Source organism: Barbatula barbatula (genome assembly GCF_947034865.1).
Source record: "Barbatula barbatula genome assembly, chromosome: 5".
Taxonomy (NCBI): Eukaryota; Metazoa; Chordata; class Actinopteri; order Cypriniformes; family Nemacheilidae; genus Barbatula; species Barbatula barbatula.
The window spans coordinates 3397024-3412679 of NC_136769.1; the positions used below are offsets into that span (position 1 = coordinate 3397024).

At 35.9% G+C, this 15656-nt stretch overlaps 1 protein-coding gene across 1 annotated transcript; it reads right to left on the reverse strand.

Moving 5' to 3' along the window:
- Window positions 1-792: 792 nt before the first annotated feature.
- Window positions 793-3378, reverse strand: pirt (phosphoinositide interacting regulator of transient receptor potential channels). Its single transcript, XM_079455788.1, has 2 exons — window positions 3355-3378; window positions 793-2035 (listed from the first exon to the last, which is right to left on the reverse strand). Exon 2 carries the CDS (start codon window positions 1974-1976, stop codon window positions 1593-1595), a length of 384 nt encoding a protein of 127 aa, XP_079311914.1. The 5' UTR covers window positions 1977-2035; window positions 3355-3378; the 3' UTR covers window positions 793-1592.
- Window positions 3379-15656: the final 12278 nt, after the last annotated feature.

Below are 15656 nucleotides of genomic sequence, written 5' to 3' on the forward strand. Positions count from 1 at the left end.
AGAGAAAAAATCTATTTCACTTTGTCAAGAACAGTTTAGGATTCTGATTACTAGCTTAATATAAACCTAAAATAATATTTATTTTAAGATTCCGCATCTAGAATATATAACATTATTAAAGCGATAGTTCACACAAAAACTCAAATTTGCGTTCAAATTTCTCAAACCAGACCATCTGAAATTTAAGTGACATTCTGTCTAGAGTTGAACATTAGAGAAGATTGTTTGGTAAATTTCTTCATATAATGGGAGTCTATGGGGTCCACCTGTCTAAGAGTTCCTAAAATGCTAAATTCCCAAAAAGCGGCTCTTGGCGACATGTTGACGTCTTGTGAAGCGAATCGTTCGATATTTCCATGAAACTGAACATCATTTTTATTAATATTAGCCATACTGTCCAGCCTCTTCACACAATCTTTTTGTAGTATTTGGTGGTGGATGGCATAGCAGTGTCTGGTGCGTTTAGCGCCCCCTGCAGAAAGGGAGTTTTGAGCGTAATTTCTGCGACAGACGCTCAACACTCCCTTTCTGCAGGTGGCGCTTATCGCACCAGACCCGCGCGGGTATGCCGTCCGCCACCAAATAAAGCAAGAAGAAGATCACCAGGAAATTTGCGTTTTTGGGTGAACTATCCCTTTAAAGTAACGGTGACGGTAATTATTACTGTAAAATTTTACAGTTTTACCGTAAACCTTTTTTTGCTGCCATAAGTTTTTGAGTACAATCTTACAATCAACTTAATAGTACTTTGTTTCAACAAAACCCATCACAACAAAACTGATCAATAGATTTAGATTTGTATGGGTTTAATAAAAAGAAACAGCAAATCTCATCATACGCAGAAAATAATACATTTCAGTCCATATCTTTTAAAAAACACAATTCTAATGCATATTTACATATTTGGCAGTTTGACATAAGTGCACAATTACTGGTTAAGTTCAATTGAAAACATGCAAACTTGTCGCCATGGTGGAGGAATAAGGACTTCTTTAATTTGATCTGAAGCGCATTGTATTTTTTAAGTGGTTTTTTATTCAGATTTGCGATCGTATTCGGTCATTGTTCATTTTCACTCCATGTAGTCCTTTCTCCCGCATGCCATCTTTAGGAGATCAAGGACAACGTTTGGCTGCTTTGCTTTAGGAGTTGATGTCATGACCTCGAACGTTACGAAGCCCAGAAGCCTGAATCTCTGTGTACTTTCACAAAATATAAGCACAAGCTTAAGCATTCGTTAAAAAAACACTTTGTGTCCAAAACGGAAGCAACACTTCAAAATAAGTATATAAAATCAAGCAACAGCTATTCCAGTCATTATAGACCTCAGTGGTTTTAATAACATGATGTATATGTCAAAAGACAAATAAAATCGGACTAAAAAACATTTCATTTTGTGCTTCCATAACCTTTGAATCAGTCTATAAACCGTATTCTGGTTCATCCAACGGTCGTGCATCTTGCACTCAGTCAAGAAGGAGAGGCAATGCCAATTGGCTCTTGAAGTCAAAAAGGCGACGGGTCCACTCCGACAGCCACCATGTTAAGCACCATGTTTGTGTATGAGAGACAGTTTTGATCTCTGATGAGTCTCACAGGTTCACCTGAGGCTTCTGATAATTACAATGTCGTTTTGAGGCGCTCTGATGCTTCATTTCCTGCGTTATTGGCACCAAAACCACGCCCACAACCAGCACCATCAAACCGATGGAGAGCAGGGCGGGGCCAAGAATATTTGTGGCCATCACGGAGATCCCGGCGAAGTAAAGTCCGCTCAACACCATGCCGCAGATCAGCACGCTTCCCCCTGAGGTCATGAGGAGAATGGCATGCCAGTAGTACTCACAGTTGCCCGGCGGTGCCCGAGCGGTCCAGAGGGTCGGGCTGTGGGACAGGCTGAAGACCGTGTTGTCTGAGTGAGGCGTGAGCTGTTCTTGAGAGAACGACAGAGGTGTGAGGTCCAGGGCGGATGACATGATGCTCTGATCTCTGGAGAGCGTTGATGGGAACTCTGGTTGGGGTGCAGCGACGGATTCTGGGAAAGAAACATTTGAGAGTGATTTGTTTGTCCAAACTGAATTTTTACATATATTTAAATAGGTCACTTTTCGTTTGCGAAAACGCCTCTGCCAGGGGATTGCCCCATTGCTAAGGGGTTCTTAATGGTTGCCAGGATATTGACAAGTCGTTGCTAGGGTGTTTGTCAAAGTGTTCACTGCGGAAAAGGAATGTCTTACTAAGCATTTACGTCTTGTTTTATAGGACAAATATCTAAACATTCTTAAACCAAGATATTTTTGTCTTGTTTTACAAAAGAAAATATAAGAATAAGGGAAGTTTATGTTTGAAACAAGCACACATTATCTTAAAAAAAGATCAAAAATAGAAGAACAAAATACAGAAATGGATCGAAATTCAAGCTTATTTTTCTTACCCTGTTGGTTCAGTTTCGATAGCAGTTTAAAAAATTTATGCATTGTTGTTTAGGTTACTTTCAATCTAAGGCCTTGGAAATATTTATTTATCAATTTTGCTTAAAAAGAAGAAAACTAGGAGGAGTTGTGGAATTGACATGCAATGCTTGAGTTTTCTCTTGTGAAGTCTTGTGTATTAGTCGGTTGGATGATTCTCAGTGTAACATTATAATTTAATACGATAAATTTGTAATAAATAAGATCAAGAGTATTTTTATTCTCTTTACTTTTTGCGCAGTGTGTGTGATATAACATTACGTTTGCTAATGGACCATGAGTCTGATAATAAAGTCGAACTGAAGTGATCTAAGTAGCACACCTCTGCTTAATAAACCGCAGGATTTCTTCGCCACAGACGGTCGAGTTACATGCGGAAGTTTAATACTTTATCATTCGTTTTCATCACAAACCCTGCAAGCAACAGTTACCCTTGATGTAATAATGCTCCACATAGACGATTATGCATCAACTTTTATGAACATGATCTAATGCGGCATTTTAACGTGACGAAATTGAGAGCGAGACCAGAGAAAATGTAAAACACTCAATTTAAATGCACTGTTGTTTGTTCTAGAGGATGAAACTAGACAAATAGTGACGGTCAATGAAATGTTAATGTCAGAACCACACCCTAACACGAGCTGCTATACAAATCAACAAACAACCCACTACATCACGGTACAACACTAGTGTAAACACACGTCTTAAAGGTGCCTTATGAGTTCACAAAATATTTGCCATTATAGACATTTAGAAAAAAGATGTAAGTATCACTTCTGCCTGAATAAAGTTTTTCTTGTCATATACATCAGTCTTTACTCTTTAATGATATAAATACGCTTATAGATTCAAACAGCAGATGGAAAATTGAAGGTCTTACCTATGATCCTGATATCTGTCTGTCTGATCTGATAAGCATCAGTCCTGTCAACTGCTCTGCTGCTGGATGATTCGAGTCTTAAGTGTGTGTGTGCGTGTGTGTATGTGTGTTTGTCTGTCAAACGCATTAGACACTAAGTGGAAATCTGACAGCCCACCTTCCCCACCCAACCCGAACACACACTCTCTTTCCTCTCTTCCGTGTCTCCTTCAAATCCATTCCTTCCGTCCTGATTTTAGATTCTCATCATTGGGTTCAGAAGACTTCGAGGTATCACAACTCACCCCATCTCCCAGAAAGCCACCAATCATATTTGGGGGGACAGATATATCCCATCATTCACACAGAGTCAGTTCGTACGAGAGCTCATTCTCGCTCTGATGTTCACAGGAAGGAAATGATGCTGTTTCCAGCTCCAGGAATGATTCACTCTCAAACCAGATTAGAAAAGGTCATTCAGATGCTCAGCAGATCATTTCACCGACTGACTGACCACACACACACACACACACACACACAGACACACACATACACACATACTGAAAAGAAATAATATCATAACTAAAAAAGTTGTTTAGTGTTTACTCTCCTTAGTGTTTAGTCTGAAAGCGTTTCAGTTTCAGGTCAAATGTTCAGCTCTTGCCCCCCAAAACAACACATTGTGAAAGTTGGTTGTTGTTTTTATGTCGATAATACAGTAGATATCACCAAGACATTCACACATAATTTTATTATAAGCGATTGATAAAAAAATAATTATTTATTTTTAACAGAGTTTAGGAGAAATAAGTAAGATATTAAAGGGATACTTCACCCAAAAAGAAAAGTCTGTCATCATTTACTGACCTCCGGGTTGTGAACACAGAGGAAGATATTTGGAAGAACGCTTGTAACTACACACATTTTGGACCCATTGACTCCCATAGTAGGAAAAAAACAATGGCGGTCAAAAGTGGCCCAGAACTGTTTGCTGTACATTCTTCAAAATGTCGTCTTTTGTGTTCATCAGAGCAAACAAATAAAAAATGATATATGGGATCTAATGGGGTCAATGGGGACAACATCTTTCTGGTTATAAGCATTCTTCCAAATATCTCCCTCTGTATTCATCATAACAAACACATTGATACAGATTTGGCTCGAAGGTGAGTAAATAATGACAGAATTTTCATTTTTGGGTGAACTATCACTTTAAAGGGACAGTTGGCACAAAGATAAACATCCTGTCATCATTTATTCAACTCCATGTGGTTGTCAACGTGACTCTTTCTTCTGTGGAACACCAAGGAAGATATTTCGAGAAATGTCTCAGTGGTTCTGTGTTCATACGAGTCAACGCGGTTCAGTGTTGTTTTGATCATCAACAGCGTTCTTTAAAATATCTTCTTTTGTGTTCTGCAAAAAAGATGATGTTCAATAAATGTGGAAAAAGTATGAACTCATTTTGTATAGTTTTTAATCTCAAGCTTCTTTTCAGCTCAGTTTTTGGAAGAGAAAGGAGGGTCTCCGAGCAGAAAACATCCATGAGCATTCATAACATCCAGCACTAGAGGGCAGCACAGCATTAATATTGACATCAAACGTAGGCTACACAACAGTAAGTTCAAGTGAACTACAGTTAATAAATAGGCCTAAACAAAAGAGACTTCTCGTAGACATAATAACCGTAGACATAATAATGTTATATCCTCTAACCATACCTTTAAATCGTATCCTCACACAAACCGTTCTGCATTTGAACATTCTCAAGAAGACATCGTTTAGTTTGTTTAACAGTTTGTTTAGTGTTCACACACACTTGATGGCGTGATGTGTTTATAGACATACAAATATCAGCTGACCTCCCACGACCATAACCAAATGTTTATCTTACAACCACACACTAGACAACAGAACCGGTCCATCAACCCGGGGCACACGATGATATAATGACGATTATTTTGAAAAGAAAATGTACTTATTTGAGGACAAAGCCGTGTCTCTCAGAGGTTCAGAGCAATAAAGTGAAGTTTGGATTGCAGTTACTCTTGTGGACCGGTGCAGTTCTCCGATGATAAAAACATAATGAAACCCCGAGAACTCATAAAACTCTGTCAGTACTGAAGTTTACCTTCATTTGATAGAAGAGCTTCTATATGAAATGACTCTTTATAAATCTGCGATCACGTTCACTTCCACACAGGGATGAAGTCGGACCAGCTAAAGCTTACGATGAGAAACAGGCCGAATGAAATGTACGGTTTAATTCTGTGTCGGTAAGATGAGTAAATGTTAGGAGTCAAATGTGAGCGAATCATTGACCGAGACTCCTGCTGCGATTATACAGAAAACATACTGAAATGAATCCTCCTGAAGACGAGAGAATGTTCTTCTTGAACAGGAGAAGCCCTGCAGACACAAGGAGAGTTGGATACACCTACAGTACTACAGATCAGACTGATCAGATCCCATACACCAGCATCAGATCAGATGTTGAACGGAGACCTCTTGTATGAAGTAATAACTTATGTCTCCCAATTTTTGTTTGACGAAATCTATTTTGAGTCGAGTTTCTTGGGACAATCATACTGCCTGTGAAGATGTGGACAGCAAGACAGCTCACTGGTTTTTGGAGTCATTGCTTCAGTAGATTATAAACCGTTTCATGGGACGCGCGCGCCTGAACCCCATTTGTTTTTGGCTAGTGTCGAATAATATAATTATTTATTTTTAATATTAACTTTATTTTTGTATTATTGTACCGTGTAATAATTGTATTAAATAAACGATTTGTTGAACGGGTACTGTAGTTTGGACACATTTAAAGAAACCGTATGGTACACTGACATCTAGCAGCGGAGCTTGGTATTGCATCTTATATTCAAAATATTGGACAGACAAGTTAAGCCAAGTTACGGTTCTCGGTTTCTTTTGATTGAAATAATCTGTTTGTTTGTGAATGTTTACAGGAAGTTCATTTGGGGTCACAAAAGTGCACATGCGATGTAACGTTTGTTTATGTCGATAAGATGAACCCCTCTATATTTATAGTCGTCCTACACTAAAGTCACCGTATATATGACGTAAACAAACACCTGGTTGCTTAGAGAATATGATGGGTGAGTATCATATGCAAATACTCACCAACAGATTGACACTCATCTTTCTCTCCGTCTCTCTGAATACTGCAACAGCTTCTTCATCTTTTCTGACAGAAGAACCTCACACAAATGTTTTTAGAGACTACTTTGTACCCAAAAGTGAGCAAACCTGACAAATTCAAGCAAAATCTCTCTGTCCTCATTTGTAAAAACACATATTATTAAACATAGAAGTTAGTAGTTTTCTTGTGAAATTAAACATAAGGAAAAAAACACATTTCGCTGACTTGCGAATTCACATCATGCGATGCCGTGTGACCATTAGACGGTTTCAGCAGCAACAACATAAACAAATGTTATCTGGCCCAAACTTCACCGTCTGGAGCTGCGTTTTGATTGGATGTATAAAACCGGCAGCAGACTGACAGTTGAAGGGGAGGAGTTAACGGATGCTCCGCCTCTAACATGTCATTTAAGATGGATAGTTCATTTCAGGACGGATTTGCATTTTTGGATTTTAACTCAAGATTGTGAGGGCACACAGATTTTATAAAGAGAATGACCCACATTGATAAACAATCTACAATAAACGCTGCAATATTTCATGAAAAAATAGGCATTTTTTATTTCACTGGGACTTTAATAAAGGTAAATAAGTGATGCGTCACTAAATTAATAAATATATCTATAGAGTTAACATTACATATAAAACAATGAATGAATAAATACTGTATTTTGATATGTGTGACAGTTAATGTCCACAGTGTTGTGCACGCATTTCCTGTACGTGCGTGTTGTTTTGCTACACACTAAAATGTATATACTTTTCCATAACATAAACAGTACATACTTTTAGTGGATAGTATAAGTCGGCGAATTGGGACGCATCTTTAAACCTGTTGATTCATTTAATACAGTACATTAAACATATAATAAAATATGAATATAAATTAAATGTATAATAAATGATTCTATTTTAACCAAGGCGATTGCATCCAATGAAACCGTCTACAGAGGATTGCTAGAGGACATGCAAATCATAATCCAACTTTGTACAATAAGTAACAACAATAAATGACAACTAAAGTTTTTCTGGTTGCTGACGTAATACGCAGGGCTCTACATAGAAATGGTTATGGATTCGTACCTGTCGATTACAGGTTTATCTAACGTGTACAGAACCCAGAGGATGAGAGACTGAACCTCAGATGGACTCCATCCTCAACACTGGTTCTTCTTTATAGCAGGAGTGAGGAACAAGTGAGGGGCGTGGTCTTCTGAACACGGAGATACAGGCTGGACAGATGGGACAGCGAGACATTCAGGTGCCTCTGGGCTGTAGTAAATGTTTGATGATGCATTGAAAGTCCAGACGTGATGTGACAGCAGAAATCTGAAATAAATAAGAGAAAACATCAAGAAGAACTTCACATTGACATCTATATGTGTGGTCTAAAAGAGAAACATCTGAGTTTTTGCACAAATATTTGATGTTTAACACAATCTGCTGCTGGACAGAAACGCGTGTCTTTATCTTGAATGATGTTTGTTTATGTGACGTGCTGTGTTTTGTGCATACCGAGTAATATTTACTGTTGGAAATATTACGCTGTGAAAGACGAAAAGAAAGACGAAATCATTTCTCAAAGACAGCGGTAGGATTACTCAGTCTTCTCATTTAAGGTCTTGAAGTTAAGAACAGATTTGGGTGTATTGAGTTAAGGATGCTTTAAAGAGGCTTTGAAATGCATCTGTGTGTGTTTTCCATAAGTCACATCCAGAGTGTTTTATCTTTCTCTCTGTCTCCCGTTTCTCAGCTCTTTAACATCTGTCTGGGGTTTCACTACAAGATCAACATTTCATTTAGAAAAGATTACGAGGGTTTGACATCACACACACCTGTGCATCTGTTCGCTTCAGTTCTGAGACCCAATCCACAGGTTTCCGGTGTCACTATAACAGATGTAAAAGAGCGTCGGCACCTGCTCGACATCAATCATCTGACACAAAAACAGGTAGATCTGGACAGTCATCTGAGCGTGAAACATGATTCAAAGTACAGTGTTTTATAGAGCACAATTCATGCATTTTAATGCAGCATTAATGCATTAAGACTCAAGATATTACAAATATACCGGTAGTGAAATGTATTTATGCTAAACATCCGTGCAACTAAAACACATGTACTATATACAAAAAAAGAGAATTCTGAGTGATATCAGACTCTGAAAGATTCGAATAAAATAATAAAGATACTAAATTCATTTTTGGTTGTCATAACTTTAATATTCTTTCAAAATTATGCATTTTTCTTTCATCTGTGACTACTGAAATATTTGCATACAGCATTCTGTTCAAGTTCTTTCTTGTGGCATCTTATACATATTTTTTGCATATTAATATCAACATCTCCACCCATTTGTATTTCAGTATTTCTAACTATTATTAGTAGGGTCAACAGTCTTAAGCCTCAGATTGCATAGTGTATTCATCTTCTAATAGCTGAACTATACGTCAGTTTATGAAAGTATTGCTTTTATTTCTATTTCTGTTTGTGGAGACTGTCGTGGAGTCAGTTTTCATAAGCCTTTAGTCTCATGAATCGTGATGGTCTTCATATGAAGGTTAAGAGCAGATGTCTGTTTCTTCTCAGCGTCTGTGGAGATGAACTGCCCTCCGGCCGCTGGATGTGAACTCATTGACTCGTGTAATAAGTGAAGGAGCTTTAAGAGCACAAAAGCCTCGGTTATCGCTTACTGATGGTGAACTCTGGCACGGCAATAAGGATGAGTTATGAGCCGAAGATCTCCGCCAGGACTCACTTTCTCTGGGGGAGAGAAAGAAATATTACAGTGTTCACCACGGGCTTTTCTTATTAACTTACTTAGCAATAATCTAATATACATGAATTGGGATAAAAGGAAGATATTAGATGGCCCAAACTTAACTTCTGGTACACACCACCGCAAAGAACCAATAACTTTGTTGTGCAACAATTAATCGCATCCATGTCCGCATACTGTCCATATTAATTTTGTATTTATAAACACATACGTCCCCATGTATTGTATATATTTAAGAAATGTATAAAAAATCAATAAATGTTTACATCATTTAAATGATATGTATATATACACATGTCAATATTTCCTACATTTGTATATCTGTATGTGTTCGATGTGTTTATAAATACAAAACAGATATGCGCAGTGCACAGACATATATTATGTAAACACACTGTACTGGAGGAATCCATACTTGGATTAGCTTTATTGAAATTACATTTACGATACAATGCAATATTAATATTTATATAAATCAAATATAAAATAAATGGTTATATAATGACCAAACACAGACCGGAAGTTAACCTCAAGCACGTTGCTCCGATGAAACCGTCTATATATAAATCATTTTTCGTGAATGAAAACTTCTCACCTTACACTCAAAAAAATAAAACGTTGGATTTACTTAAAAAAACTTTGTCAAGTGGGTTCCACAGAGCTTTGTCAAGTAATCTCAACAAACAAAATGTAAGTTGTATTTACTAAAAAAGTTTGTGTAAAGTTGACAACATAATGTTATGTCGTATGAACTAAAGAAATCCTAGTAAAGTCACTATTACATATACATAATGTTATGTTGTATGAACTAAAGAAATCCTAGTAAAGTCACTATTACATATACATAATGTTATGTTGTATGAACTAAAGAAATCCTAGTAAAGTCAGTAGTACATATACATAATGTTAAGTTGTATGAACTAAAGAAATCCTAGTAAAGTCACTATTACATATACATAATGTTATGTTGTATGAACTAAAGAAATCCTAGTAAAGTCACTATTACATATACATAATGTTATGTTGTATGAACTAAAGAAATCCTAGTAAAGTCACTATTACATATACATAATGTTAAGTTGTATGAACTAAAGAAATCCTAGTAAAGTCACTATTACATATACATAATGTTATGTTGTATGAACTAAAGAAATCCTAGTAAAGTCACTATTAAATATACATAATGTTAAGTTCTATGAACTAAAGAAATCCTAGTAAAGTCACTATTACATATACATAATGTTAAGTTGTATGAACTAAAGAAATCCTAGTAAAGTCACTATTACATATACATAATGTTATGTTGTATGAACTAAAGAAATCCTAGTAAAGTCACTATTAAATATACTTAAAATTATGCTAAACATTTAGTGTGCAATAAACATTTAAGGATTTCAGTTGCTTTGTAAATAGAAGCCATACAAGTGTTCAAGAAAAACATTAAATAATCAGACTTACTATTTTTCAGAAACAAATAGCTTTTTATTTGCAATACAAAGAGGTCTTGCACTTGTTTTTTTCTTCAATAAATTATACAAGCATGACAATTCGTGTCTAACGCACCCCAAAGTGCTAAAGAACTTGACCCTCACAGAAAGGAAAGAGGCATGTTTTTTTATACAAAAAAAAATAAAAACAAAAACAATATTGTCTTTCAAACAACAGTATTGGAATTAAACTAAACATCAGTTACTTATTCCATAAGTTTATTTTTAAGTACCTGCATTTTGTGTGAAAGTTTGCTTGCATCAAGTTCCAGTAACACCTTTTGAAGAAACTCAAAGGTGTACTTGAGATCACATGGATAGCTAAGATTCAAGGTATATATTACTCCCAAGAGGAGAGCACAAGCCTTGGTGACATCTCGTAGATCCTGAAGCACTTTCACTCCTTCAACAATGATCCCAACATCCAATGGTGGTTGTTCAGGTCCTGCACCTTCAGCTCGGACAATGAAAATTCCAATGACTGTATTAGCCATGTCTCTCTCAGCTTTCTCCAAGTCATTGTCCTAAAACAAATAACAAAAGTTAATTAGTTTAAAAACATGAAACTTACTTTGACAACAACACGTCCTATATTAATATCATAATGAATAGAATAGGTTTAAAAAAATGACTTCTTACACTGTATATGTGGCAAGCGTAATTTTTTTAATATGCGTTTTAGATCACATATATGCTCCCTCTTTTCTGTTGATTCTAACTACAGGAAACATGCGGAATATGCATGCACCCATACTGAATGGGTCCTTAATTTTACCTTGAACTAATTTAAGTGTTAAATTTTAATGTTTTATTTTAATATTACTTTAAATAAAAATACAACTTAAAGTTTAGAATCAAACTGCCTTATGTTGTGTATGCAATTGTGCACTGAAAATTACCAAATAGCCCCACCTATTAACCCATAGAGTCCAACCAGCACCAATACAAGTATTACCGGTTTGAACTAAGGAAAGCATTAGGGGTGTGCGATATCACTATTTTTGATCATGGGCGATTAAATTGTCTCCACGATGTGCTTTTGAATAAATATCGTAGTATCATGCAACCATAAGTACATTTGTTAATTTAATAATCATTTGTAAATCTAATTTCTTTTTTGAATGCCATCTTTGCAACTTTGGGCTAAATGTCTGCCATTCTTTTTGTTACTTTGTAAGGCTTTGTTTTTAAAATAGGAAAATTCGTTTGGCTGCAATGAAGATTTTTTGCCATATCGCCCACCCCTAGATAGCACACCGGCATGAAAATTATGACATCATGGCAATGGCAAGACTAATATCTAGTCTAGTAGATACTGAACTTTCTATGATTAGAAATAATTCCTTGGATAACTTACTATATATTCCTTCATGAGCTTCTCATTATCTTCATTAAGATACACAGAAAGTGCTTTGAGAATGCAAGCTCTCCGAGTTGAGGTAGTATCATCCTGTAGAACATTTTGAAGAGAGAAAAATTTACTTAAATAGTTAAAATGTGCTGAAAATTTACTCACCCTCAAGCCATCCAAGATGTATCCGAGTTTCTTTCATCTTAAAAACAGATTTTTTTCTGATTTCAATCCAGGCCTCAAGTTGAAATAGTCCATTTGTTTTGATGGTTTAAAATGCACACTTAGTGAGGGATCCAAAATATCCACACATCAAGTCAACAAAAAGTTCTTCTGAACCAAAATGATGGATTATTTTCAGAAACAAAGACATACTTTTATAGTGTATTACTATATATTTTTATAAAGCTGCTAGTTCTGGTCCTTGATTCTGATCAGTTAAGCTGCGTTCAAAGCTGTTGTAAATGACTTTACAACCATTGACCGGTGATCTCATTACTTACTGCACCATTGCTTCTGTGCGTTGCTGCATCCATGGCTCTGGCATCACACAATTAAAGTGCATGTGTACAGCGTTAAAAACCGCTCATCCAGCAAAAAGTGCTTACTTATTTGAAAATACTTCAACATTTGCACAATTAATGCCGATATCCAGAAAAATGGTAATAATCACCTCAATCTTTATGCATGCTTTGCACTGAATCTGTGTTGCTTGGCAACTACTTTGTTTAATTGTTTCTAAAGAACTACATTATTTGCAGGAAAGAATATGTTATCAATATCATAAACTTTTTGTTGGTGTTTATATTTTATGAATAAAATAAATTCTGGACTATGTTTTTTAAAAGCAATAAGTCATGTGAAGCTGTGGATTACAGTGAATTTAGAACAGCCAAGGGTGTTTAAATTCATTGTAACCCTCAGCTTCTTAGACGTATTTCTTTATTTAACAGCAAAATAACAGCAAATTATTTTGATGAATTTTGGACCATCAAAAAACTGGAGGAAATGCATGTGCATTGTTTAAGCTGGAGGCCTAAAATGAAATCCTAAAAATTTTAAATTCTGTTCTGATGAAGAAAGAAACTGGATGACCTGAGGCTATGTAACTTATAAGCAAATTTTCATTTATGGATGACCTATTCATTTAACATTAAAAAATTTATGGAATCATTCACAATCAACACATCACAAACCTCATCAATGGCAGACATCAATTCACTGATCTTGCGCCCTGCAGCTCCTCCTTTTTTCCTGTAGACTCTGGCCAGTTTGTTAGCGTAGCCATCCAGTTTTGACATGAATGTTTGAATCAGTGGAAGGGTGGGGATTCGAGTGAACTCAGTAGCCATCTAGAGATTTAAGAGACATAACAATAAGACTTAAGGTTAATGTACATTTTAAGAACAGAAAAAAACATTTAGCCTAAATGGACAAGATCAAAAAAGCATAATGTGACATCAGGGAGAGAGAATGTGAAGTTGCAGAGGATTTCTTGAAGACTCTCTAGCACTGCTACCTCAACTTCGACATCCATTTCAGCACTGATCTGAACTAAATCCTCCATTACTCTGCACAAACGAAACTGGAGATAGTCATTGGACGCATTGTTCACAATCCTGCGCTAATGATCTTAAATCGTTAGCAATCGCTTGAACAAAAGTCTCCATCCAGGCTACATACTCAAGCAGCATTACCGAGTAGGCTTGCTTGTACCAGCGAAACAGGGCAGCGAAATCAAGATTCGATCACATCGCTCTAACCAATCCTTCTTCAGACTGATGTTGGCACCCCCCACTCAATTAGCATACAGGCGCAGGGAAAAATAAATGTAGAAATGTGGAAATACAGAAATAAATAAATGTAGAAATGTGGAAATACAGAAATAAATAAATGTAGAAATGTGGAAATACAGAAATTAATAAATGTAGAAATGTGGAAATACAGAAATTAATAAATGTAGAAATGTGGAAATACAGAAATTAATAAATGTAGAAATGTGGAAATACAGAAATAAATAAATGTAGAAATAAATAAATGTAGAAATAAAAAATGTAGAAATAAATAAATGCATAAATACATAAATATAGAAATAAATGTATAAATACATATAGAAATGCATAAATAAATTAATAAATACATGCAAAAATACAGAAATAGCCATTTATATTACCAAAATGTATTTATTTTCACTATTATTTATGCATTTATTTATTTATTTCTACTTTTATTTATTTATTTTTCCTTCTGTCATTTTTAGTCCTCCATAATATGGATCCGATTGAGCTCAATCCGAGTGAACTTTCATTCGGATTGTAACTAGGTGGTAGTGAAAAATGTTGTAAACCAATCGTTTTAAGAAAATTTTAGCCATGTAAAATCACGTGATCGCTTGCTTTCTGAAACTGTAATGTTCTGCACGTTGCTTCTGTCAGGGTATGTGGAGGAAGAACCCAAGCGCAGGCAGCAGTGCATAAACGGAAACTTTAATAATAAAATAAAGCCCGCGATGGGGTAAAGCAGTAACAAAACTAACTATGAACAAGAACAAAAGACTTCCCACAATAGGGCAAAAACGAGAACACAGGATACACGATGGTGAGACCAAATAATAGTTTGCAAGGTATTACTACGACAAGGCAGAGCAACAGGATAACAAGACACGAATGTAATACAAAAACAATTCAGCACATGACAGCAAACACAAGGGCAATATATATGGAGACTAACAAGGATAATTAATACAAGGCAGGTGTGGAGACTGAAACACTAAAGGGAAGCTAATGAGAGAACGAGAGGGGCGGGGCAAAAGACGAGACCGAAGAGACGCACATTATGTCGCGACCGACAATAATGTGCTTCTCTTCACACAAAAGACGTGGTACTGTCAAGATCCTGCCCTAACACTAGAAAAACCTGACACTCAATGGCAGAACCCTGGCAGCTTGCTTCTGACGGAGTAATGGTTTGTGCGGCCTATACGCACGTGAAAATATGAAAATATACATTTCAGTGTCATAAGCAACATAAACGCGCACATCAATCTGATTAACTTAACGTTATTTTGCGTTCATGCAAACAGAAAATCATCTATCGGAATGAATTCATTTCGTTTAACCGCAGCTTATGACATAAACTGACATATGAAAGTAATACAATTACATAGTGTTTTATTGGGTATTATTTTTCAGGATGGCAAATGATTTAAACAAAATATTCATACCTCACAAAGTCGCCACTGTTGTCAGCTCCTCAAAGTTCGTCTGTCTTTGGCGCTGCTGCATTTACATACGGTGTGTACAAAGGGACATCCTGTTTTTTTTTGTGCGTGTTTGTGCGTTTCACTGAACAATGATTTGTTGACTGAACAAAAACACCTAAAGTTAAAATGACAAGACACCGCCAATTATTTTTTTAAATATAAATAATTAGTTAAACATATTTTATCCACTGAAAGAAATGACAAAACAGTGTTTTTTTATATTTAAGTTAATTTTATGCACTGAAAGAAAAAAGAAAACTCAACCTGCATTTCAAGACT

Coding starts and splice junctions, on each gene's coding strand:
- pirt (XM_079455788.1), bottom strand. CDS start 1,976: ATGTCATCCGCCCTGGACCTCACACCTCTGTCGTTCTCTCAAGAACAG.